Source organism: Hyperoodon ampullatus, assembly GCF_949752795.1.
Source record: "Hyperoodon ampullatus genome assembly, chromosome: 3".
Classification (NCBI taxonomy): Eukaryota; Metazoa; Chordata; class Mammalia; order Artiodactyla; family Ziphiidae; genus Hyperoodon; species Hyperoodon ampullatus.
Window position 1 is genome coordinate 142,293,670 of NC_136916.1, and position 25,354 is coordinate 142,319,023.

Here is a 25,354-nt window from a genome sequence, read left to right on the forward strand (position 1 = left end):
GTATTATGATTAATTCCTGGATTAATGGATTAACAGTCAACTACCTACAACACTCAGTCGTGGATTTTACTGAAACATGTTTTATGCATAAGTTTTAAAAATAAAGTTATGAAACTTTTCACTAAAAGTACAGTGTCAGAATGATCATATATAGAGCCCAAAGCAGTTTGAACCTTAAAGAATTTCTTCAGTGTCTTCTATTTCTAAAACAGTACTTATATTGAATAAAATGCTTCACAGGAAAAGACTGCTAGAATGAAAATAACTAGATATATTTTATAAATCTCTACCAGACAATACAGAAACAAATGCATAGAAGGCAAACAAAACACCCTCCAATCTTGAATTTGGCTTTTATTTTAAAATACATTTAGCATGGAACTATCATAGGACAGAAAACAATAAATCACAAAGAAATGGAATATTTTCAAATACCTTTTAAGCTAGATATAAAAATTAATAAGATAGCATATACTCAAATTATGGGAAATAGTCCCTAAAATTTGATTCAGTGAACACATTTTGAAAGAAAAGTTCTTTGCACATTTTCCAACGTACCGTTATGTTCCTAAGTGCCTTGGTTTTCTGTTAACTAATAGGTAAATGTCGAAAATTTAGTTGCTTTATTTACAATTATCAGATTCACTACTGGCAAAAATTACCATGTCCCTAAATTCTCAATCATAATTATAAAAATATGAGCTCAAATAGTTATGCTGCCCAAAATAGAAACATCTTAAGTTGATACCTCTGGATAATCAGACAGATATTGCACTAAGTCAGTAATTCCATACCTGATGCTCATTTACATGGAAAGTTAATTCTCTTCTTTATGAAAAACTTAATACAAATAAACTTAATGTTAATCTAATTACAATTACACTTCAAAATATAAAGGCACGAACAGAATAAAGAATAGTTTAATATTTATACTCAAATATTCCACCATGAAAATAATAAAAGGTTGAAAAAAATAATAGGACCTAAAATACTGATACTTTAAAATTTTATAATTTACCATAGTAGCTAATAAATGGTATTAAAAGTTAACACTGCTAAACCCAATCATTTGCAAATAATTTAGAAAAATGGTTTGTTTACATATGAAATGTGCATTGTCCCATCTATAAAGTTCAATTACAGTTCCATTCATTGGAAATATCTACCTGTAGTATAAACGATCAAGACAATGTACAAAAAATATATCTTGTTCCTATAACTTACAATGCACAGAAAAATACCTACAAAAATGGAAATATTTATCCATTTAGGTTCCCAATAAATTAGTGAGAAAGTTTAGTCCATTCCACATTTCTTTCTAAACAAAGGCTAAAGAACTGAAGGTGGTTTACTGCTAGCCCTGTTAGCTTGACGATATTTTTTAAAATATTTGTCTGATTATATGTAACTTAAGATAAAGTTAGTCTTATTTTTATATCACAGTATACATGGCATTTCTTAATTCAGCAACAGAAAGGCACAATTAGCAAGCAATAAAATTCAGTACCTGAATTATTAAACTAATGTCCAGAACAAGTGCAAATAAAGTACATTCAACACAGTGTACAGAACTGGGGAACAAAAAAAAGGAATCCAAAAACTAATTTTTCTGAAAATTTGGTCCATTAAAAATGCCTCCTATGTTCAACGTCATGAGTAACATGAAAGGTGATGGCAGTATAAAAAGAGGCAGGAAATCAATATGTGGTAGCATACGAATTCTGGTCTAGTAATTATGCAATTTGATTAGGAAATGGCTCCCATAGTAAATAAACGTTAAATATATCTGTTAATAACAACATACCTGTATTAAGTCCAAATACACAGGCACAACTGTTTGCATATTATTATTGATTTTATAATACACCCCCATGGTTTAAAAAAAAACTTAGGCATATTATTTTATATATAACATATATTAGACACATAATTGTATATTATGTTCCTTAATATATATTATATATAACTTGAATCCGTAACAGAACAAAACTCTCCAAATATTACATGAACATTCCAAATGGATACTTATCATTTTCTCAATGTTGAAATAGCTCAGCTCACCTAAAACAATAACTGGATGTGCAATGATAAAATGCACTGACTCCTATGAATTTACTTAAATAATTATTTAAGTTAAATTCCTGCAAAAGCCTAACTCTGATTTGGCTTTTAACTAGAATATGGTTTTAGATATCAGTAACTGATACCCTCCTTTCTTATCATAAACAATATTTCTCCATCAAGAGATACCAATAAAGAAAAATATGTAAGGAACAAAAAATGTGATAGAGAAACCAACCATTCCATAGGTAATATACCGATAAGGAAGTTCAACTTCCATGTGCTGTCTTGCTTTTCGAACATCATTACATGGTATATTGAAGATTTTACAGGCTAAAGGAATAGTGATCCTTTTCATTATATCTCTGACTACTAGTACAAACAACATCCCTAAGAGAATCCGCAATATGGCTTTTCCAAACAGAGTCACTGAAATGGGGGGCCTAGGTAAAGGTAATATATCCAGAGGAGGATCTAATACTAGACCCATTTTATAGGTAAAATGAGATCCACATGCAATCCCAGCACCACTTCCTAGAATCTCAGCTGTGTCTCCCCGGGATGTACTCCAAGTGTCTAGAGTGAAAGAAAAGATCCCCAAGGCTAAATGAAGCCCGATGATGATTAATGGAGCATATTTGTGAGTTTGGTTGAAGTTGTCAATCAGGTCCACAAATGGATAGAAGATAGCTAAGATTAAAATGGTATATACGAATCCAGCAATAACATCCTGAGAAAAGAAGAAGGTAGAGTTGTTTAGTATAATACTTTTTTGGCATTTAAGGAAATATATATATATATATATATATATATTTCACATTTCAATGTTAATAAATGTACATTTTTTAAATATGTCACATTCTTAAAGTAAACTTTATATAATAGGTACTAAAAGCTGTTTTAATAATACTAAAAAGATTCATTGATGATAATAAAATGATTATGCTTTTATAGCTCTGCCCTTTTACAAATTAATACATATATGCTATACACAAATGTATATTCAAATGAACAATAAACTATGCTTAACATATGTAGTGATTTCTGGGAAAAACAATATACAGCTGACCCTTAAACAACATGAGTTTGAATTGTGTGGATCCACTTAACTGCTGATTTTTTTCAATAGTAAACAGTAGTACAGTACTACATGATCCCCAGTTGGTTGAATCTGAGGATGCAGAACCCCTGATACAAAGGAACTGCAGATACAGAGGAACCAAGTTTATGAAGGGCACTCTAATTATAGGTGGATTTTTTTTTTTTTTTTTGTGGTATGCGGGCCTCTCACTGTTGTGGCCTCTCCTGTTGCGGAGCACACGCTCTGGATGCGCAGGCTCAGCGGCCATGGCTCACGGGTCCAGCCGCTCCACGGCATGTGGGATCTTCCCGGACCAGGGCACGAACCCACGTCCCCTGCATCGGCAGGCGAACTCTCAACCACTGCACCATCAGGGAAGCCCTATAGGTGGATTTTTTTTTTTTTTTTAAATACTCTTCCGTAATGTGATTATTTATTTATTTATTTATTTATTTATGGCTGTGTTGGGTCTTCGTTTCCGTGCGAGGGCTTTCTCTAGTTGTGGCAAGCGGGGTCCACTCTTCATCGTGGTGCGCGGGCCTTTCACTGTCACGGCCTCTCTTGTTGTGGAGCACAGGCTCCAGACGCACAGGCTCAGTCGTTGTGGCTCACGGGCCTAGTTGCTCTGCGGCATGTGGGATCTTCCCGGACCGGGGCACGAACTCGTGTCCCCTGCATCGGCAGGCGGACTCTCAACCACTGCGCCACCAGGGAAGCCCTATAGGTGGATTTTTGATTGTGCTGACCTCCGCGTTGTCCAAGGATCAACTGTACTTATTTTTCAAAGACTTCATCTTCATGCATTTAATAATCACACATTTAAATACATAATTATTTCCATGACTAAAGAGGATACAAAGCCTATTTTTCCTTTTCCCATTCATTCATTTATTCACTGAACAAATACTTATTGAGTACCTACATGTGCCTGATGCTATTTTAGGGGCTGAGTATACACTGCTTAATAAATGAAAAGATTCCTACTGCCATAGAGCTTACATTTTAGTGGGGATGACTGACAGTAACCATGTGAGTAAAAAATAGATAAATATTACAATTTCAGATTGTTATAAAGAAATTAAAACAAGACAATGGGGTAGAATGATGAAAGACCCTATTAGAGTGATTAGGGAAACCTGTCTGAGGAGGTGACCCTTGAGCAGAAATGTGATTCCAAAAAAGAGTCAGCCCTATCTTTAGATCTAAGGAGAAGTGTCCCAGGTAGAGGGAGTGCCAAGGCCTTCAGGCAGAAAAGAACCTAGTGAGTTCAAGGAACTTAGAGAAATTCCGTGTGGCTCAAATAGTGAGAAGAGTGATGTGATATGAGATCCAAGAGACAGGCAGATGTCAAATCATGTAGATAGGGCCCCTGTAGGCTAGGTAAGAAGTTCAGATTTTATTTCAAAAGTGATAGGGAGCCTGAAAGATTCCCAAGTAGGAGTGTAATAAAATCTGATGGATATTTATAGAAGAACATTCCATCTGCTGTGTAGAGAATATATTATAGGGGTAAAGTATGGAAGACAGGAGACACTAGTGGGAGGCTACTGTAGTGGTTCACTCTAGATATGGTCCATATAAAGAGACGTACCTAGATGGATTTAGTAAAATATTTTAAAATTAGAGTTGACGAACTTCAACTTGGTGATGATCTGAATGTAAGAGAGAAGCAAAAGAAAAAGGGATCAAAAATGACTCCTCCTTTTAGGTACAAACAACTGGGTAGAAAATAGAAGATGGTTTATTGGAGGAAATAACACTATTATTAAAAGAACTTTCCTTTCTGAATCATTCCTGACATGAACAAAACTGTTTCAGAATTTCCACCTTAAAACAAACAAAACAAAACCCTGGGATCTAGTATCACTGAAAAACTTATCAGAAGAGTTGCTTATATTCACTGCCTCCACTTTCTCACTTCCTATTTTTTCCTAAACTCATCACTGCATTGAAACCACTCTTTTCATGGATACTAGTGACCTTTATGCTGCCCAAAACAATGGTTACGTCTCAACAGCATTCAATACAGTTAAGCAACAGAGTAGTTGCTTAATGTTTTTCTGTCCTAAGATTTTTATTATGTAATAGTTAGTACACAGAATAAGATACATAAAGTATATATGAAATTACAAAAAGAATATCTATGAAATCACTGCCCCCATAAAGAACTATAATATTACCAGTACTTTGAATCTATTGGTATGCTGTTTCCTAGTTCTATCACCCTGCATAAGCCTGAGTATTAGGTGAATAAATACCTGCTTTTAAAAACTTTTATCACATATCTCCAAACAAAACATTACCTAGTTTTGCTTCTTTCTGAGCTTTATAAAAATGTTAGGCAGTATGCAGTCTCCGTTGATTTGCTTCTTACACTTAACATTAAGTTTTTAAGATTCATTCATCATATGTAGTTAGTTATAGGTCATTCACTGCCACAACTATGTAATATTTTATTGTGTGGTTATACAATTTATCTATTTTCCCACTGATGGTCACTTAGGATGTTTTCAGCTTTTGGATTAGTTCATTGGTTATGGTTAAGCTTGAATGCTTTCTTAATTGGTATATATTCTTAAACCAACCAGCATTATAAACAATGCCTCTATGTTCTTTCTTTTTATGTTCCCGTATGGGTCTATGAAAGTTTCTCCAGGACATATGCCTAGGAATGTAATGGCAGAATCACAGTATATGTGCATGTTCAATTTTACAAGACAATAAAAAATTTCCAGAATGTTTATAGAAATTTATATCCCATGAGTTGTTGGTATTTCTTGATGTTTTATTTGCATTTCCCTTATAATTAATTAAGCATTATTTCATATGTTTATGGACTGTTCCTTTTCTATACAATGTATATTTGTGTCTTTAGGGCAACTATTCCTTTGGATTTTCTTTTGCTTGCTGATTTACATGATTTTATATATATATATATGATAACACATCAATTATATTTTTAGATGTATATTTCAGTATGACATAAAACATCCAATATTTGTTGTCCTCTGCTTTTCTTTTATAGCTCTATGAATAATAAACTTAGATTGCTACAAGTCTCTATACAAATCTGCCTCCTTTTCTGATTGAATTATTAATTATTTATAATATTATCCTGGATAAAAAGGCACATTTAATTTCCATGCTACAGAACCAGAAGGAAGAATGATTGAATTCAGGACATAAACATGGTGGCTATCATTGTAATATCAATTTAATGTACAATATTAAAATGTGTAACTAAGTGGTTTTAAGCATTATAGCACAAAGTATGCAATAAAGAAAAGCTGATGTTAAAGGTAGCATAAAGAACTCAAAGTAGGAAATTTTCCAAAAAGAAACTTAGCAAATAATTTTAGATACTTATTAATTATAGATAACATATATGCTGTAAAAGTTAATTACACATTTGAATGGAATGTTCATGGTTATCAAATTTATGGTAGAAGATATCAAATACCATAAATTCAATAAAGATTTCTTATGTATTAAATCTGAAATTGTCTCCTTTTCATTTCTTCCAATCAGTAAATAAAACTAGAGAGGCTAGTGATTTGCTGAGGCTAGAATTCAAGACTTCTGCTGGTTCCTAAAGGTTTGTTTTTTTTTTAACTGTAACATATTTCAGGTGTTCAGCTTCTAATTCAACATGTCAGTGATGCCAACAGGGTTTCTAACAACAAAATGTATTATTGGAATGCAATCCTTGATTATAAAGGCATTATTAGGGATGGATTTTGAAATTTTTATCTTTAATTAAAATTAAAATTTAATACATGTTCAGTACAGAAAAACTAGAAAATATGGATAAACATTAACAAGTAATTATTACCCAGAAATAATCACTATTAAAACTCTTAGTGTTTACTGTTCTGGATCTTTCTCCATAACATGTTTTCAGGATTTTTCCTGTTGTTTGGTTAGTTTGATTTTTATGTCTTGTTATAAAAATGGGTTTGAGGCTTCCCTGGTGGCGCAGTGGTTGAGAGTCTGCCTGCCGATGCAGGGGACACAGGTTTGTGCCCCGGTCCGGGAAGATCCCACATGCCGTGGAGCCGCTAGGCCCGTGAGCCATGGCTGCTGGGCCTGCACGTCTGGAGCCTGTGCTCTGCAGTGGGAGAGGCCACAACAGTGAGAGGCCCACGTACCACACACACACAAAAAAAATGGGTTTGAGAGGTACATTCTACTTTATGATCTCATAATACCTTTCTAAAAAGACCTTCCACATATAGAAAAATAAACTTTTAGTACAATTTTGGGTAAATGTAATTATAACATGTTCATAATTTTACTAATGTAGAAACAAAACAGTAATTTGTCAAGTACTTAATCTAGTAATTTAAAAATGGCTTGTGTTTCAAGAAATTTTTAGAGCTAAGTTTGATAATGAATAAAGGAAAAATGGGGACTTCCCCATTAAGTTAAGACTCTGCACTCCCAATGGGTTCGATCCAGGTTGGGGAACTAAGATCCCGCATGCTGCATGGCACAGCCAAAAAAGTAAACAAACAAACAAACACATAAATACATACATACATACATAAATAGAGGAAAAATGGATGTAGTAACTCCTCTACTTTTCTGGGGATTAAGAAAATCTATTTAGGAAGGTAGGCAAATGTTAAAAATAAACTTAAGTGTTGCTCTTTGTGTTATAACAATAAAAACAAAGCGTATGGAAAATACTCAACAAAGTGCTCGTTATAAATTATTTAGACTACATTATTAGAACTTTCTTCTTAATGTTAATAAAGACATCTGCTTAGATAGTATGGCATCTAAGCACCTATTAGCAACTTCTAGGGCATACTCTGCCTATAGTTCCATAGTAATTTCACAATAAACAATGCAGATACAAATTATGATTAAGACAATAGTTCAAAATGCAGGTAATTACTGAAGCATTAAAATATAGGAAAAAGTAAAAATTGTGGGAATATATTAGATCCATAATGTAAAAAGGGGGGATTCATTATGACTATAATTTCATATATTAATTATCAAATGATAAAACCAATATGTTATTGATTAGGAATAATTGTGCTTATAATACAGAAACATAATTTACAATGCTTGCAAGTCATCTGTGATTTTACTTTTAAAAGGAAAACAACTTGCAATGCTATACATAATAAAATTCAGTAGCTACTCAGAATAAAACTGATAAAGACATTTTATGAGACAAGATCGTTTTTGAATAATTAAAAGACGGGCTGGGGAATTCCCTGGTGGTCCAGTGGTTAGGACTTGGTGTTCTCACTGCTGGGGCCCGGGTTCAATTCCTGGTCTGGGAACTAAGATCCCACAAGCCTCACAGTGCAGCCAAAAAAAAAGACCGAGGGTTATTGGACTCATGATTTGGTTGTCAGACGCATGATTTGAAAAATAATACATCAATATTGTTTTTACTTCAGCTGATTCAAGAACAGATGTTATCCAGTATATAAACATGAACTGAACTCAGCTTGAATATTTAATCAATTCACTATACATTTCCTTTTTTTGAAGAACAGCATGGTTGAGATTACATATTCAATATATTAAGATTCTTATTCCTCTTTTATGATGATAATGAATCTAGGGATAATATTATCATTCATAGATGTATAACCTTTTGTTAGTTTTTTAGGTGCGATATTGCTAATTGGTAGTGGAAGGGAATAACTGTAACACGGCACAGAGATGGAAAACATTTTCTTGTGACTAATATTAGATTTGATATAAAAATGTGATACTTAGTCTATTATAAAATTAGTAGAGATTAGTCAGAAAGATAATTATATGCCAATTCATAATTTGCATTAATATAAATAATTATAAAAAATAAAACACAAATAGCTTGCTTCTTAACATAGCATTTGGGACTTCTGGAAATTTACTAGTGAAGGGGCAGCTGCTGGAAGCAAGCAATCTGAGGAAGAAGTAGAAACCCAATACTTCTACAGCTACGGAATAAGCTAATGACACACTTTTATGAGTAGAAAAGTCTAAAAATGTGAACTTGTTAAGGACCAGAAAAATTTTATATAACCCATTATAAACTTTTGGATTCCATGAATTCATTTCTATCTCTCCACCTTTCTTCTGATCCTTTATCTACAAGATAATATATAATATATTCACAGAGTGTCCTAAGAGACACCACACTAAATGCAAGGGATAGAGAGTTACTTTTCTCATGGTGCTTATTATCTAGTGGGGATGAGAGATAAAGAAAAAAGCAATAGCAATTTAGCATGAATGCTATGCCAGAATTATGTTCAATATGCTCTGGGAGAAAGGCTACCTAACCAATCTTGAGAAAGGAAAGATGGGGAAGGTAATGAGGCTTTAGGAGATAATTTTTTTTGTGAGTCATGAAGAACAGGAGAGGATAGTCCGTTAGGCAAAGAAAAGGAAAAGGGCATTCCATGTGGCGGTTAAGGCATTCCTAACGGTATTGAGATATGAAACACCCTTTGCATTTGAGGAAACACAAGTCATTCAGTATGGCATCATACTTGCGTTTTGGGCAGTAAACTACAACAGGAGGCTAAACACTGTACGGATCAGTGTCCTACTGGAAGTGGGGCTGCTAATTAAGAAGCTGCTGCAGTAATCTGGTTAAGAGATGGTGCAGGCCCGAACTAGGAAATGTCAATGGGATAGAGGGGAAGGGAAGTGAGTAGGTGTGGCTGGCTGAAAGAGTACAGTGTCTCTGTGCTGCTGCTTTTGAAACTGAATTGCATTCTCAAAATAAAATATCTGATGTAAGCCAAGGAAACTAGAGTTTAATATTCAAATACAAGTGGCACCAGGACAGTTTAAGTTCATTTAGCTTCTAGTCACTGGGTCCTCACTTAGAAGTAGAGCTCCTTGGTGTCTGTATTTACATTGTTGGTTTTGACTCAGTGGTAGGAAAGGCATAGAAGAGAATGAGAAAGAAAAGAAAAGTGAAACTGGAAGGAGGGAGAAATGTTATCCTGAGTATAATACTTGGTTATTGTGGGAACTGTTTGTATGAAATACGTGATAACTACATTAAAACTTTACAAAGCATCCTGTTTCTATTTTTGCAAAACAAAGAAGATTTACAGTAACTATATTTTCTCATTTAGGCTTCCAGTAAGTTTGAAAATGATTAAAAATTATACAATTGCCTGTCGATTTTAGAAAAAAATAAAGCTCTATGAACACAATGTTTTCCTTACCAGAATGGAGTGCATGCCCATGTAAATTCTACTTAGGCAAACTAGAGAACACCAGCAGGGAATAAGAATCAGTCCATATATAAGAGGATACTAAAGGGAAAAAAAAGTAAAATTAGTTAAATAAATTAGGTTAAATATAAACAAGCAAATAAAAAATCACTAGACTACAAAACTCCAGGAGAACAAGAACTATGTGTTTTTTACTCTCCATTGTATTCCCAGCACCTAACCATAAGCATGGCACATAGCAGACATTCAGGAAATACTTTTACATGAATGAACAAATGAATCAAATGGAATGCTTCTACAATCTTCATTGTGGGAATTGGCTCATTTTTGCTTCTACAGTAAAGATTCAATCACTGGTATGCTACAGAAGAAAAACAGGTAAGAGACATACTTTTACTGTAGCTCCAAAATGAAAGTGCCTCTGGAATAACGCCTGAATCTGGTCCAGGTGAATATCATTGCTCCCTTGGGGAGGAGGCATTATCTCCCTCTCACTTCCATCAGTGACTGACTGCTATTTGCCATTTCCACATCTTCCTTTCGATATTCAGCATCACGTAATTTGTTGTCCATTTTTGCCCCTCCACTAAAATTTCAAATGGCAACCTTATTGCAAAAAATTTTGGTGGGATACTGGGAGCAGAAAGCCATAAATTGGGAAAAAACTTAAAATGTAGACAACTCTTAGTATTAATGGCACTGGTATTAGACTTGGCTTTGAAGCTCCTGATATTAAGGGGAAGGAGGAAATGATTGATGGATGGGTATGTGCCTGATAACTTCAAATTTCTCAATGAAATTGAAGCCAAGATAGTTCAATTCAATAAGAATTCAAGGTGGTTCAATAAGAAGTGGAGTTGAAAGAGTTAAGTAAGGTTGCAAGAAGAGTGGTCAAGATTTAGTACACAGTTGTTTTGATTTGACTTCTCTACTGCTTTTAACATGGCCCACATATTTCTCCCTGAAAGTCTAAATACCTTGATTTCGACAGCATCACACTCTCGTGGTTCCCCTTTCACCACCTATTTTTTTTTTCTGTGTTTTCTGCACAAGAGCATGTATTCCTCTAATTGTTCCTTAAACGTTAGTTTAACTAAGGGTTCTGCCCTTAGTAGTTATTGGCAGTCTCACCTTTTCTTATCTTTTAACTACTACTTAGCATGCTGAAGACCTATCCATGTCCTTGGATTAAGAACCATTTAGCCAACCCCTGCACATATCTCCATCTTGAGATCCTTATGGAGGTAAACATACTATACCTCAAACCCAACTCATCATCCTACCACCTAGACTTGTTCCTCCTCTCATATTCCCTATTTCACTTGGAAGTATCATAATCTAAATGCGAAGTATGAATTATCCTTGATTTCTCCCTTATCCCTCATATTCAACCAATAAGCAAGTCTTGCTGATTTTACTTTCTAAATATTTCTTGATTCTGTCATCTCTTCACCCTACTTATACTGTCCTTATTCGGATCCTCATAGTTTCTTTTCTAGGCTCCATGTATTTCTTCAGACATTCTTCCATATGCATGAGGAACTTGGTTAATGGGGCAGACAGACATGTAACCCTATAAGGAGGTTAAGGGCTACGATAGGAGTATAATAAAAATTCAGAGGGAGTCTAAGGGATGGGCCTTTAACTTAGTTTAAGGATGTTAGTTGAGTCTCCCAGATTAAGATTCAAATTGTCCCAAAAGATAAGTAGGATTTACTCTTTAGAGGAAAAAGAAGCACAGGGCAAAAAAGATAGAGGACATTACAAAGAGCAGGAGCAAATGAAGAAATGCTTGTGTCCAAGAAGCTGTAAGTAGTGAGGTTTTCTAGGAGAATAAGTTTTAAATTCTTGCTGAGGAAAGGCACTAAATAATAAACACAAAATATGCAAATTATACAATATGTAAATATATAAATGACATTTTATATAACATATACAAATTATACAATAAAACATGATAAGTACTATGGAGAAATAAAAAGAGAACAGGTGTTGAAACAGTAATGTTCACCAAATATTCCTTGTGCTCCTTTTGCAGTTAGATTGGGGCCATGTGACTGGTTCTGACAATGAACTGGGAAAAAGGTGGCTTCTGCCCCTTTCAATCATTCTATGAACTCTCTCTTCCCTATAGATGTGATGCTGGAAGCTGCATGTTGAGATGCATCACAAGATGGGCAAACTTCTATCAGCCTGGGTCCCTGAGGTTCTAAGTGGAACAGAGTTGTTTGCTAACCCATAATGGATATGAAACACAAATGAGAAATAAGCTTTTGTTGTTAAGCTGTTTTCAGGGTTAAGTCATTACCAGAGCATAACCACACCTATCATAATTAAAACTGTAACAGAAATAGGATGAGGAGTATGGGAGTGTGAGTGGGGCAGGTTAAAGTATTAAAAGATAGTCAGTGTAGGCTTTATATTGACAAGCTGAGATTTAAGGCAAGACTGGATGGAAGTGAGAGAATTAGCCAACCAGGTATCTGAGGAAAGAACATATATGAGGCAGTGGGATCAGGTAGAGCAAAGTCTTTAATGAGGAAATGCGACTGGCAAGGAAGCTAGTGTGGCTGTAACAGAGAGAGCAGGTAGGAGGAGAGGTGAGAGACGTCATGGCAACCAGAGCCTAAGAGCCCTCCGTAAGAAATTTGATTTTGGGGGGAATCAAATGGGGAGCCATTGCAGGGTTTTGAGCAGAGCAGTGTCATGGGATTAGACAATAAGGGAGCAAGGGTGGAAGCAGGAAGACCAGTTAGGAGGCTGCTGTTACAATCTAGGTGAGAGATGATAACAGTGGCTTTTGTCTCTGTAGCAGGCACTCAGGTTTTTTCAATTTTTCTGTTAATTTTTTTTTTAACTGTTAATAGCAAGGGAGAGGCAAAGAAGTAAAAACTACCACCACCACCAAAAAAGTCTCCTATGCGTCTTTCTTCTTTCTCTTTTTTCACTTAGACCCCATAAGGAAGTAAAAAAGTACAAAGTTATTGGTGGGAATTCTCTTACACAATAGATAGAAGAAAAATTCATTTATTAAGTCTCAAAAGCTAGGACTGAAGGTAGGCAAAAAGAAGCATTTTAGGTTAACTGAATTTAACTTAACCTAATCCACCTTTATTCAGGTTTACTAACTCCAAGGTGTTTAAATGGGAGAGTTAGGAATGCGAACAAGCTAGATGCGGAGGCTTTTCCCCTATTCCAGAGCACCTTTAGATCTCACTGGGGTAAGATGACTACTTGGGAAAAGAACAAGTCACTTTTTTTTTCATTGATGGTTGATTTTTTTAAGCCATTAGTCTCTACCTTCACAATATTTTCCCTAGATTTTTTTTGTGGAAACAAACACATTTGGGGGAAGACCTGATTCAGTTCTGACTACATAACTTTCACATTCGCTCCCCACAGAACAGAATTCAGTATAATTACAGTATCAAAGCAAAGAAGTATTTTATCAAGCAATCTTTTAAGCAGATAAAAAAGATCACAGATCTTAATGACTATAAAAAGTAAAACCACCTAGAAAAACTAGATAAAGTAATATTCCTAAAGTGGGACCACGTTGGAGGAGGAAGATTATGCATAATAACCAATTCATCTGGCACACTTATTTTATATTTAAGAATATCCAAATTATAACTACCTTTTTATTTTATGTTAAACTGTCTCTAAAATTTAGGACCACTAATATTTAGGACCACTGTCCTCATTTAGATATTGCTGGAAAGAAAACAGATTTATGTGGAATTATCCTTTCCTAAGAAATGACAGAATCTATTACAAATATATAAAATATACATAGACCACTCCTTTTCAGTCATTTTTGTTAGTTCCCCCCTTTATTCACAGCTCTTTAGTATTAGTGTGCCCATTTCCCAATCTACACTCACTCCCTTAGTGATCTCATCCAGTCCCAAGGATTTATATACAATCCATATGTTCATGACTCAAATTTCCATCTCTAGCCAGGACATGTCTCCTGAATCTCAGACTTTTATATCCAACTGCCTATGTGATCAATGTCTAACAGGCATCTCAAATGTAACATGACTAAATCTGAACTCCTGATTTCTCTGCCATCTCCACATCTGACCAGCTTAAATTCCTATAGTTATCTCCTTCCTAATAAATGACTTCTCCACTGTTCCATTCCTCAGGCCAAATACCTTGTTGTTAACCTTGACTTCCTCATTCATACCCATCATCCAATCCATTAAAAGTGTCAGTTATACCTTCAAAATATATCTAGTTATTAATTGTAATCTCCATGGTAACCAAAAAGTATCTAAAAAATATACACAAAAGGAAATAAGAAGGAAATAAAAATGGTATGCTATAACCCTCCAGTTCCCTTTCCCATTGGATATGAACCCTGGTCTTGGTGGTCGTAAAAGGAGGAATAGTAGTCCTGAAGCTGTGCTCATAGTGTCTGCTATATAGCATGTGGGCTCGTTTAAAACAAGGTAAAAAAAAAAAAAAAAAAGGTACGCTATAAAAAACTCAAACACAAAAGAAAACAGTAATGTAGGAAATTAGAAGTAAAAAATGCATAAGACACAGAAAACAAATAGCAAAATGTCAAAAGTCATTCCTTATCAGTAATTACTTTAGATGGAAATGGTTTAAACTCTCCAATGAAAGGCAGAGATTGGTAGAATGGATAAGAAAACACGATCCAACTATATGCTGCCTAAAGAGACTCACTTTGGATCCAAAGACACAAATAGGTTGAATGTGAACAAATGGAAAAACATATTTCATGCAAATAGTAACCAAAAGAGAGAGCTATGTGGCACTACTAAAATCAGACAAAACAGACTTCAGGTCAAAAATTGTTACCAAAGACAAAGGACAATATGTATTGACAAAAGGATCAATTCATTAAGAAGATATAATGATTGTAAACACATTTGCACCAAACAAAGCCCAAAAATAACTGAAGCAAACATTGACAGAATTGGAGAAATAGTTCTACAAGCCAGTCTCATCAGCATTGAAAACCTGCTTTTCCACATAGCCTTTTTCCTAAATAACACTTAGCAGACAACCTAAAGATTCTCCCACAGCCTCTTGATCTTGACTCAGGATTATTGCAAGTTTAACATTTTTCATGCTGTATAGTCTTTTGAAATGTGCAGGCCAGTCAGTACTACAAGAGAAGAATTTAATATTTTCCTTACTCTGGGTAACATGATTTCATTGGCTTTCAGCTTCATAACAATGCTGTCCACTATGCTTTCTTTTTTTAAATTGGTTATCATCTCATGAATCCACAAAGTCAGCCACTTTTCCATCTTTTCCACAGCTTCATCAGACACTACAGATACTACTTCAGCATTTCCAGAGTGGCCTTACATACACATCAGTGAATTTCCTCTTCCCTTTTCTGGATGTACTATATTGTTGATGCATTAATATTGAACTCATGGCCAAAAGAACTATAACTGGTGCCTGAATGAATCTTACCTCACACACATATATTTCCTTTGTAAAGCATATCACAGCCTCCTTGTATGTAGGAACACTAAACAGCACTGCAGCTTGGGGACCACTTTAAACAGCAAAGCCATCAAAAAAAAAAAAGCACAAAGAGGGCTTCCCTGGTGGCGCAGTGGTTGAGAGTCCACCTGCCGATGCAGGGGACACGGGTCCGTGCCCCAGTCCAGGAAGATCCCACATGCCGCGGAGCGGCTGGGCCCGTGAGCCATGGCTGCTGGGCCTGTGCATCCGGAGCCTGTGCTTTGCAGCGGGAAAAGCCACAGCGGTGAGGGGCCCGCGTACCACAAAAAAAAAAAAAAAAAAAAAAGCACAAAGACATGACAAATGTGGTACTGAGCAGACTGCAAAAAGGACTCTTGTTTGCAGTATAACAGCTGAAACAAGAAAGCAGTTTATTGCCTTGTTCAGCCTTGGCTGGGAACACGTACGCCAGGTGACTCAAATTTTTCACCACTCTGCACAGGTCTGAATGTACTGATTCTCGAGTGACAAATTCTACTGAGTAGGTAAACTTACAAACAAGCAATCCATGAATAATGAGGATCAACTGTATGTAGAAATTAAACTAGTCTTTTTTTTTTTAATTGTTGTTTGGCTGTGTTGGGTCTTAGTTGCGGCACGCGTTGCAACTCAAGGGCTCTTCCTTGCGGTGCGGGGGCTTCTCTAGTTGCAGCCCACGGGCTTCTCTCTAGTTGTGGCCCACAGGCTCTAGAGCGGAAGGGCTCAGTAGTTGCGGTGCAGGCTTAGCTGCCCCGTGGCATGTGGGATCTTAGTTCCCTGACCAGGGATCGAACCCGTGTACCCTACATCAGAAGACAGATTCTTAACCATTGGACCACCAGGGAGGTCCCGAAATTAAACTACCCTTAAATAACCATAGGCCAAAGATGAAATCACAGGGAAGTTATAAAATAGAGACAAGTAAAAACGAAACACAACATACTAAAAATCATGTAACACAATAAAAGCAGCACTCAGAGGGAAGTGTATAACAGTGGAGCCCTACATTAAAAAGAAAGAAATCAGTCACAACTCTGTACCTTGAGGACTAGAAAAAGAAGAGCAAACTAAATGCAAAGCTAGCAACTGAGGGAAATAATAAAATGACAAGAGTGGAGAAAAATGAAATACAGAATAGAAAAACAAGAGAAGCAACACAACTAAAAGTTATTTCTTTAAAAAGAACAACAAGACTAATAAATCTACAGCTTGGCTGACAAAAAAAAAAAAAAAAAAAGAAGAGGATGCAAATAACTAAAATCAGAAATGAAAGTGGAAACATTACTATTGATCTTACAGAAATAAAAAGGATTACAAGATGGACTTCCCTGGTGGCACAGTGGTTAAGAATCTGCCTGCCAGTGCAGGGGACACAGGTTTGAGCCCTGGTCCAGGAAGATCCCACATGCAGCAGAGCAACTAAGCCCGTTCGCCACAACTACTGAGCTTGCGCTCTAGAGCCTGCAAGCCACAACTACTGAACCCACGTGCCACCACTATTGAAGCCCTCACACCTAGAGCCTGTGCTCCACAACAAGAGAAGCCACCGCAATGAGAAGGCCACGCACCGCAATGAAGAGTAGCCCCCGCTCGCCGTAACTAGAGAAAGCCTGCACACAGCAATGAAGACCCAACACAGCCAAAAATAAATAATTAAATTTATTTTTTTTAAAAAGGATTATAAGAGAAAACTATGAACAATTATATGCTAACAAATTAGATAACCTAGATGAAATACACAAATTCCTGGAAAAACACAAACTACCAAAACTGACTCAAGAAGAAATATAGTCTAAACAGACTTACAACAAGTAAAGAAAATGAATAAGTAATCAAAAACCTCCAAAGTACTAGAGAATGGACTTGAGGATATGGGGAGGGGGAAGGGTAAGCTGGGACAAAGTGAGAGAGTGGCATGGACATATATACACTACCAAACGTAAAATAGATAGCTAGTGGGAAGCAGCCGCATAGCACAGGGAGATCAGCTCGGTGCTTTGTGACCACCTAGAGGGGTGGGATAGGGAGGGTGGGAGAGAGGGAGATGCAAGGGGGAAGAGATATGGGAACATATGTATATGTATAACTGATTCACTTTGTTATAAAGCAGAAACTAATACACCATTGTAAAGCAATTATACTCCAATAAAGATGTAAAAAAAAAAAACCTCCAAAGAAAAACCTGAGTCCAGACAGCTTCACTGGTGAATTCCACCAAACATTTAAGGAAGATTTAATGTCAGTATTTCCCAAACTCTTCCAAAAAACAGAAGCAGAGGGAACACTTCTTAACTCATTCTGTGAGGCCGTTATTACCCTGATATCAAAACCAGACAAAGACATCACAAGAAAACTACAGGCCAATATCCCTTGTGAATACTGATGCAAAAATCTTCTACAAAGTATTAGCAAACAAAATCCAACAGCACATTAAAAGTATTATACACCACGATCAAGTGGTATTTATCCCAGAAATACAAGGGCGGTTCAACAAAGAAAAATCAATCAATGTAATACACCACATTAATAGAATGAAGTAAAAACAAAACAAAAACACGGGCTTCCCTGGTGGTGCAGTGGTTGGGTGTCTGCCTGCTGATGCAGGGGACACAGGTTCGTGCCCCAGTCCGGGAAGATCCCACATGCCGCAGAGCAGCTGGGCCCGTGAGCCATGGCCGCTGAGCCTGCGCATCCGGAGCCTGTGGTCTGCAATGGGAGAGGCCACAACAGTGAGAGGCCCATGTACCACACAAAAAAAACAAAAACAAAAACAACACATTATCATCTCAATTGGTGCAGAAAAAGCATTTGACAAAATCCAACACTCCTTCCTAATAAAAGGTCTCAAAACCTTGGAATAGAAGGGAACTTCCTTAACGTGATAAAGGGCATTTATGAAATATCTACAGATACTATTAAGTTCAATGGTTGAAAGACTGAAAGGTCCCTCCTACCCTGCCTGTCAAGATTAGGAACAAGACAAGGATGTCTACCTCTCACCATTGCTATCTAACACTGTATTGTAAGTTCTAGCCAGAGCAATTAGGCAAGGAAAAGAAATAAAAAACATCTAAATTAGGAAGTAAAACTATCTCTATTCACAGATGACATGATGTTAAAAACAGAAAATCCCAAAGAATCCACAAAAAACTACTAGAGTTAAGAAATTAATTCAGCAAGTTGCAGGGTACAGGATCAATGCACAAAAATAAGTTTTGTTTCTATACACCAGTGATGAGTAATCTGAAAAGGAAATTAAGAAAACAATTCAATTTACAATAGCACCCAAAAGAATAAAATACCTAGGAACAAATTTAGCCAGATAAATAAAAGAACGGTATACTGAAAACTACAAAACATTAATAAAAGAAATTAAACTGAAAACTATAAAATATTAATAAAAGAAATTAAACACCCTTATATTTGACAGGATATATTTATGCATTAGGATATATTTTATGTATATTCTATATGTACATATATATTACAAATACTTATATGTACTTAAAATAATAGTATTTATTTTAATTATTGTCTAGTGTCTGCATATAGTAGACAGTCAATAAATACTTGTTGAATGAAGTAAACGTAAGCCTTTAGCCACTAAGAACATCAGTCTTACAGTATCTCATTCAAGATAACTTGGGGTCAAAAGCCATGGTATCATTCAATTCCTGGCCTCAAACCTGGGCTATGTTAAACTTTAGTTCTAAGAGCATCTCTGGAATTCACCATGATAAACTGCAATCTGAAAATCCTGTTGATTAAACTAGGAAAGGGAACTTCCAATACTTGTTTTAGAATAAACATTATTAGGTAAGGATTCTGTAGCTTAAGCTTTTAAAAGTAATATACACTTTCTAAAACAAAGTAACTCAAGTTGCATAGAAATATAAAAGCCACTTCATTCAACAACACAATATGAACTATATTTTCTACACTAAAAGCAAAAATAAATAATTTTAAAAAATTTAATCAAAATAGCATGTTTTCCTTCATGGTACCTTCCACACTGGTAGACTAATGTAGAGTAATATGTCGGTTCAAATAGGTAAAACAAAATCTGACCCATATATAGTCATTTAATGTACATATTAATAAAAATGTGTACTAAAACATTTTCAACTCAATCTACTGTTTTGACCTATACATATTTGTTGTCATCTTAGTTACTGTTTCACTGTCAAACTTTTATATCACAATTTAGCAAAAGAATTCATCAATAGAACTTAATTATAATTTTAAATGTCTTTTATATTACAAACCACAGTAAGGAAATACTATTTATTAGCAAACTAGTTGATGTGACCTTATGTTAACAAAATAAGTCCATTTCCCAATTCCTATTATAGGGAAGGGATTTGTGAGGAAAAAAGATAAGGGCTACATGTAATATTATACAGATTGCATCATTTTAGAGCTGCTAAAGGAAGCTCTAAAGCCCACAGCTTTCCAGATAGTTAAGGTGAACAACAAATTCTTAATTCCCTCTGCAGAAACCAGAGTAGAAACAAAAGAAATTTAGTAAATCCAGGCAGTATCCAATTCATTAATTCATTATGATTGTAACCTGTCAAATCATTTTTAATCATTTTTAATCTAATTGTCTCTTGGATAATATAGCCTATTTGCTCACAAGGTCCCAGAAAATCTCTCCAGTGTCTAGTACAGGTTCTGTAGAGATTTTTTTTTTTTAATTCCTAATTCAAATCTCTAGGGTTGGGAGCAAATCTAGTCTGGGATGACAACAGGTCTTCTGGAGCTGCCTCAGCACTTGGGAGAGTAAGTGGAATAAAGGCAATTAAGTACAGTAATTTTCAAAATGCAAAAGGCATTGCAACAGAAAACTCAAACTGGATTTTTTTATACCCCAAATTCAATTCTAGGCAGATGTTAGAAGAAATGTGTGTGGGTTTGTTTTTTACTGAGATGTTAATAGATTAAATAATTTAGCGTACAATTTACCATGTACCAGGCACAATTCTAAGAGCTTTACAAATATTAGCTCATTTAATCATCAGAACAACCCTAAGGGGTAGGTGTTCTAATTTAAATGAAACAGGCAGAGAGAGGCCCAAAATCAAACAGGTATTAAGTTACAGAGATGAGATTCAAACACTGGAAGTCTGATTCCCAAGTCTGAGCTCTTAACCACTATACTAAGCTGTATAAAGTGTATTGTTTGTTTAATTCCTTGTATCCCTAGGATCAAAAATACCACAGATACATTTTACTTAGTTTTTCTTAGAATGGAGGCTAGGTACAAATTTCACTTAATTACAAGTACAAAGGATCTTACACTAATTCCTCTCTCCTCTCTTTACAAAATAAGAAACAGACCCAGCAATGCTAAATAACGTTTAGTATTATATTCTAGTGGCCTATTCTGATGACTTTTCCAATTTACCATGCTTATTACTTTACACTTTTATCACTACACAAATAGGTTATAATTTTGAGTTTGGTAGGGATTCCTAGCTTCTATTTTCTTTTTCTTAGAGAATGTTGAGCTTTATCTGCTGAATTTATGTTATTTCCTCTAAAAAGAGTGTTTTTACTTAAGTCTTCAGATCTTATCAAAAAAGATGAAAGAGAGAATTCCCTGGCAGTCTAGTGGTTAGGACTCCTCACTTTCACTGCCGAGAGTGTGGGTTCGATCCCTGGTTGGGGATCCTGCAAGCTGGGCAGCCAAAGAAAAAAGCAAAATGACAACAACAACAACAGCAAAAAGATGAAAGAAAAATGTACAAATCCTTCCTATTTTCAAATCAATAAAAAATTACCAAACTCAAAACAGATTATATGACCTCCTAGATGTTTTTAAATTTCATGCCACTATCTAATCTTTTCATTGCAAATCCTATCACAGAACACTTATCTAAACATTTCCTTCAGTTATTCTACCAAATGTTTTTACTCTTACTGATATGCTTTCCTTAAATATTTATCACTCATAATTGGAATTATTTTTTATATTAGGACATTTTCCATTCACACTCACTGAAGTCAGTAAGTCAATAAAATTACTTACAATTAAAGCAGTTATAGGGCTGCTGCCCTGCTGGCACAGTGGTTAAGAATCCGCCTGCCAATGCAGGGGACACGGGTTCGAACGCTGGTCTAGGAATATTCCCACATGCCGCACAGCAACTAAGCCCGTGCGCCACAACTACTCAGTGCTCTAGAGCCTGTGAGCCACAACTACTGAGCCTGCGAGCCACAACTGCTGAGGCCCACGTACCTAGAGCCCGTGCTCCACAAGAGAAGCCACCGCAATGAGAAGCCCGCGCACCGCAACAAAGAGTAGCCCCCACTCGCCGCAGCTAGGGGGAGCCCGCGCGCAGCAACAAAGACCCAATGCAGCCAAAAAACAAAAAAACATTGAAAAAAAAAAAAGCAGTTACAAAGACTGTTCTTAGTAGAATTCAAAAATTTTTAAAGTAACTTAGGGCTTCCCTGGTGGCGCAGTCGTTAAGAGTCCACCTGCCGATGCAGGGGACACGGGCTCATACCCCGGTCCGCGAAGATCCCACATGCCGCGGAGCGGTTGGGCCCGTGAGCCATGGCTGCTGAGCCTGCGCGTCCGGAGCCTGTGCTCCGCAACGAGAGAGGCCCCAACAGTGAGAGGCCCGCGTACCGCAAAAAAAAAAAAAAAAAAAAAAAAGTAACTTAAACATGGGACAAAGGCAAGCACCAAGAAAAAAATTATATTTTCCATTTGAGGAATGGACAGTGTTTATATGAACAACAAAGGACAGGAAGAACACATTACTGATATATCTTGCACTGTTCTCATACACTGCTAGTGGAGTAAAAATTGAGGCAACCTTTCTGAAAAGCATTTTGTCAATACATAAAAGAGCTATAAATGTTCATATACATTGAATCAGTAACCTCTCTCCGAGAATTCTTCACTAAAGAAATAGAAATGAGGGCAAGGATTATATATATAAATATGTTTATCATAAAATTATATATACCATACAACAATGAATAAATCAACATTTATTGATAATAAAGTAGTGCTTAAAATATCAGTTTTTGGGAATTCCCTGGCAGTCCAGTGGTTAGGACTCGGCGCTTTCACTGCCAAGGGCCTGGTTCAATCCCTGGTCAGGGAACTAAGATCCCATAAGCCACGCAGCAAAGCCAAAAAAATAAAATAAAATATCAGTTTTTGGAGCTACACAGACCTGGATCTAGCCACTTACTACATGCATTTATTGGGACTCTAAAAATATAAATAACAGATATTAAATTATCTTAAGGGGAAAAAAACAGATGTATCTGTAAAGATACAGAGCATCTCACAGAACCCTAGGGCAGAATGAGGCTAAGCTTCAAGAAAAAACTGGAGGGCTTCCCTGGTGGCGCAGCGGTTGAGAGTCCGCCTGCCGATGCAGGGGACACGGGTTCGTGCCCTGGTCCGGGAAGATCCCACATGCTGCAGAGCGGCTGGGCCCGTGAGCCATGGCCGCTGAGCCTGCGCGTCCGGAGCCTGTGCTCCGCAAAGGGAGAGGCCTGCGTACCGCAAAAAAAAGAAGAAACTGGAATTATAAACTGGACAGTCAGAGGACCATCTCTTCTCTTTACATATCCACTTCATTCTTCTTTTTCTGCAGACTAGTTTCTCTGTTCTTCAGTCCACATGGTAGATAAAGGTTTCTGAATTCACTACTTCTTCACTGAGGAACCTGCCCAAACAGTACTCTTCTCAGTTCCTGATGGGCAAGAACATGTAGAGAAAATATGGCAGCCCTATAGGTGAGGGAACCTTCAGAGGGTTGGGAACTCAGCAGACTCCCCGAAAGGTGCCTACTTCTTCAGGTGTGGGACCATGGGCTAGTTTTATAGTCTCTTTGCAATGCAGTTTCCTCGTTTATAAAGATAATAATGTCAACAGTAAGGACAACCCTATAGTATAAAAAGTATTTTGCAGGAATATGAAAATATTTCATTCATTAATAATGTTTTCTAGGAATTTTTACTGATAGAAAATTTATGACATAATGTATTAGAATTCTTTAGAGAAAAAGAACCAATAGGATGTATATGTATACACATATATTGAGAGATTTATTATAAAGAATTGGCTTTATTATTGGATTTATTTTAAGGATTATGGAGGTTGGCAAATCCAAAATCTTCAGGGTAGGAAAGCAGCCTGGAGACCCAGGGAAGACTTGATGTAGCTCAAATCCAAAGGCAGTCTGCTGGCAGAATCCCCTCCTCCTTGGGGGAGGACAGTCTTTTTTCTCTTAAGGCCTTCAACTGATTGGATAAAGCGCCATCCACATTATGGAAGGTAATCTACTTTATCCAAAATCTACTGATTTAAATGTTAGTGTCTTCTAAAAATATCCTCATAGAAACATCTAGAATAGTGTTTGACCAAAAATCTGGGTACTGTGGCCTAGCCAAGTTGACTCATAAAATTTACCATCACACATTATATTAAATAAAAAAAGAATAAAGTCCATATACAATATGGTCCCAATTATTTCAAAATTGTAAGGAAATAAAGTTAATACTAGCTTTTTCCTATTCTTGTATTTTCCAAGCCTTCTATAAGGTTCAGTACTTATCCTGTTTATCCTCTTAGTAGCATTTAACAATATTAACTACTTTCCTTTTCCAGAATACCCTCTCTTTCTTTCACTTGTAGTTTATAGTATATTCTTTTTATGATACTGTCCAATCTATATCCCTCTCTTCTGCAAACATCCCCACTTAGACCCAGCAGTGTGGCCCTGGAGACATGCTCATACTGTGTGATCCTGCTCTATTGACCACAGCCCCTGAATCAGACACGGACACTTGGCTCTAGGGAAGCAAATCCATTGGCTGGGCTGAGCCGATTAGATTCTTTTTCCTAATAGTAATAAAGTCAGAAAGTCAGTCAGTCTCTGTTACGTGCTTGAATTTGAAAATGACATAGAGCTAGGGGTGAGGCTGACATACACATGCCAAAGTGGAGACAGAAAAGGAAGAAGCAGAAATGCGAGACCATGCAACCTCAAGAAACAAAGATGGATGGCATGCCTTTAGTTCTGATAGCATTCCAGAGCCTAGCTCCAATCCCTCAGGAGGCCTGGTAGCACTTTCTTATCCTTGACTTCCACGAGACAGTCCCCCTCTAGCCTTCAAATAACGTTTTTTGGTTTTTTTGTTTGTTTGCTTAAGCTAGTTCAAATGGGTTACTAGAACACTGCACCTCCACAACACACACACACACATACACACTCACACTCACACACATGCTGCCTTAGTTAGACAATCCCTAAGACATCCTCTTAACCTCTTGAACTGCTACTTGTCAGATTCTGTTCCAGGTTCTTTTTACTCTATCCATTCCTTAAATATTGATGTTTTTAAATTTCTTTTTCCTATAGACCCTCTGTTCTTCTTACTCTGTATCCTCACTGGGGGCAATATCATCCACTCTAATCACTTCATTCTGCACGTCTATGTTGTTGACACCAAACCTGTCCAGGTCTCTTTCATGTATACAGCTGCC

General features: G+C 36.3%; 1 protein-coding gene across 1 annotated transcript in view; it reads right to left on the reverse strand.

Moving 5' to 3' along the window:
• Nucleotides 1–2,239: 2,239 nt before the first annotated feature.
• Nucleotides 2,240–25,354, reverse strand: part of SGPP1 (sphingosine-1-phosphate phosphatase 1) — a gene marked incomplete at both ends in the record, with an annotated part of 33,780 nt that continues 10,665 nt past the window's right edge. The window contains 2 exons of the mRNA XM_079700122.1: nt 2,240–2,791; nt 10,336–10,425. Of these exons, the coding sequence (XP_079556248.1) occupies nt 2,240–2,791; nt 10,336–10,425 (642 nt within the window). The remainder of the gene's footprint in view (nt 2,792–10,335; nt 10,426–25,354) is intronic.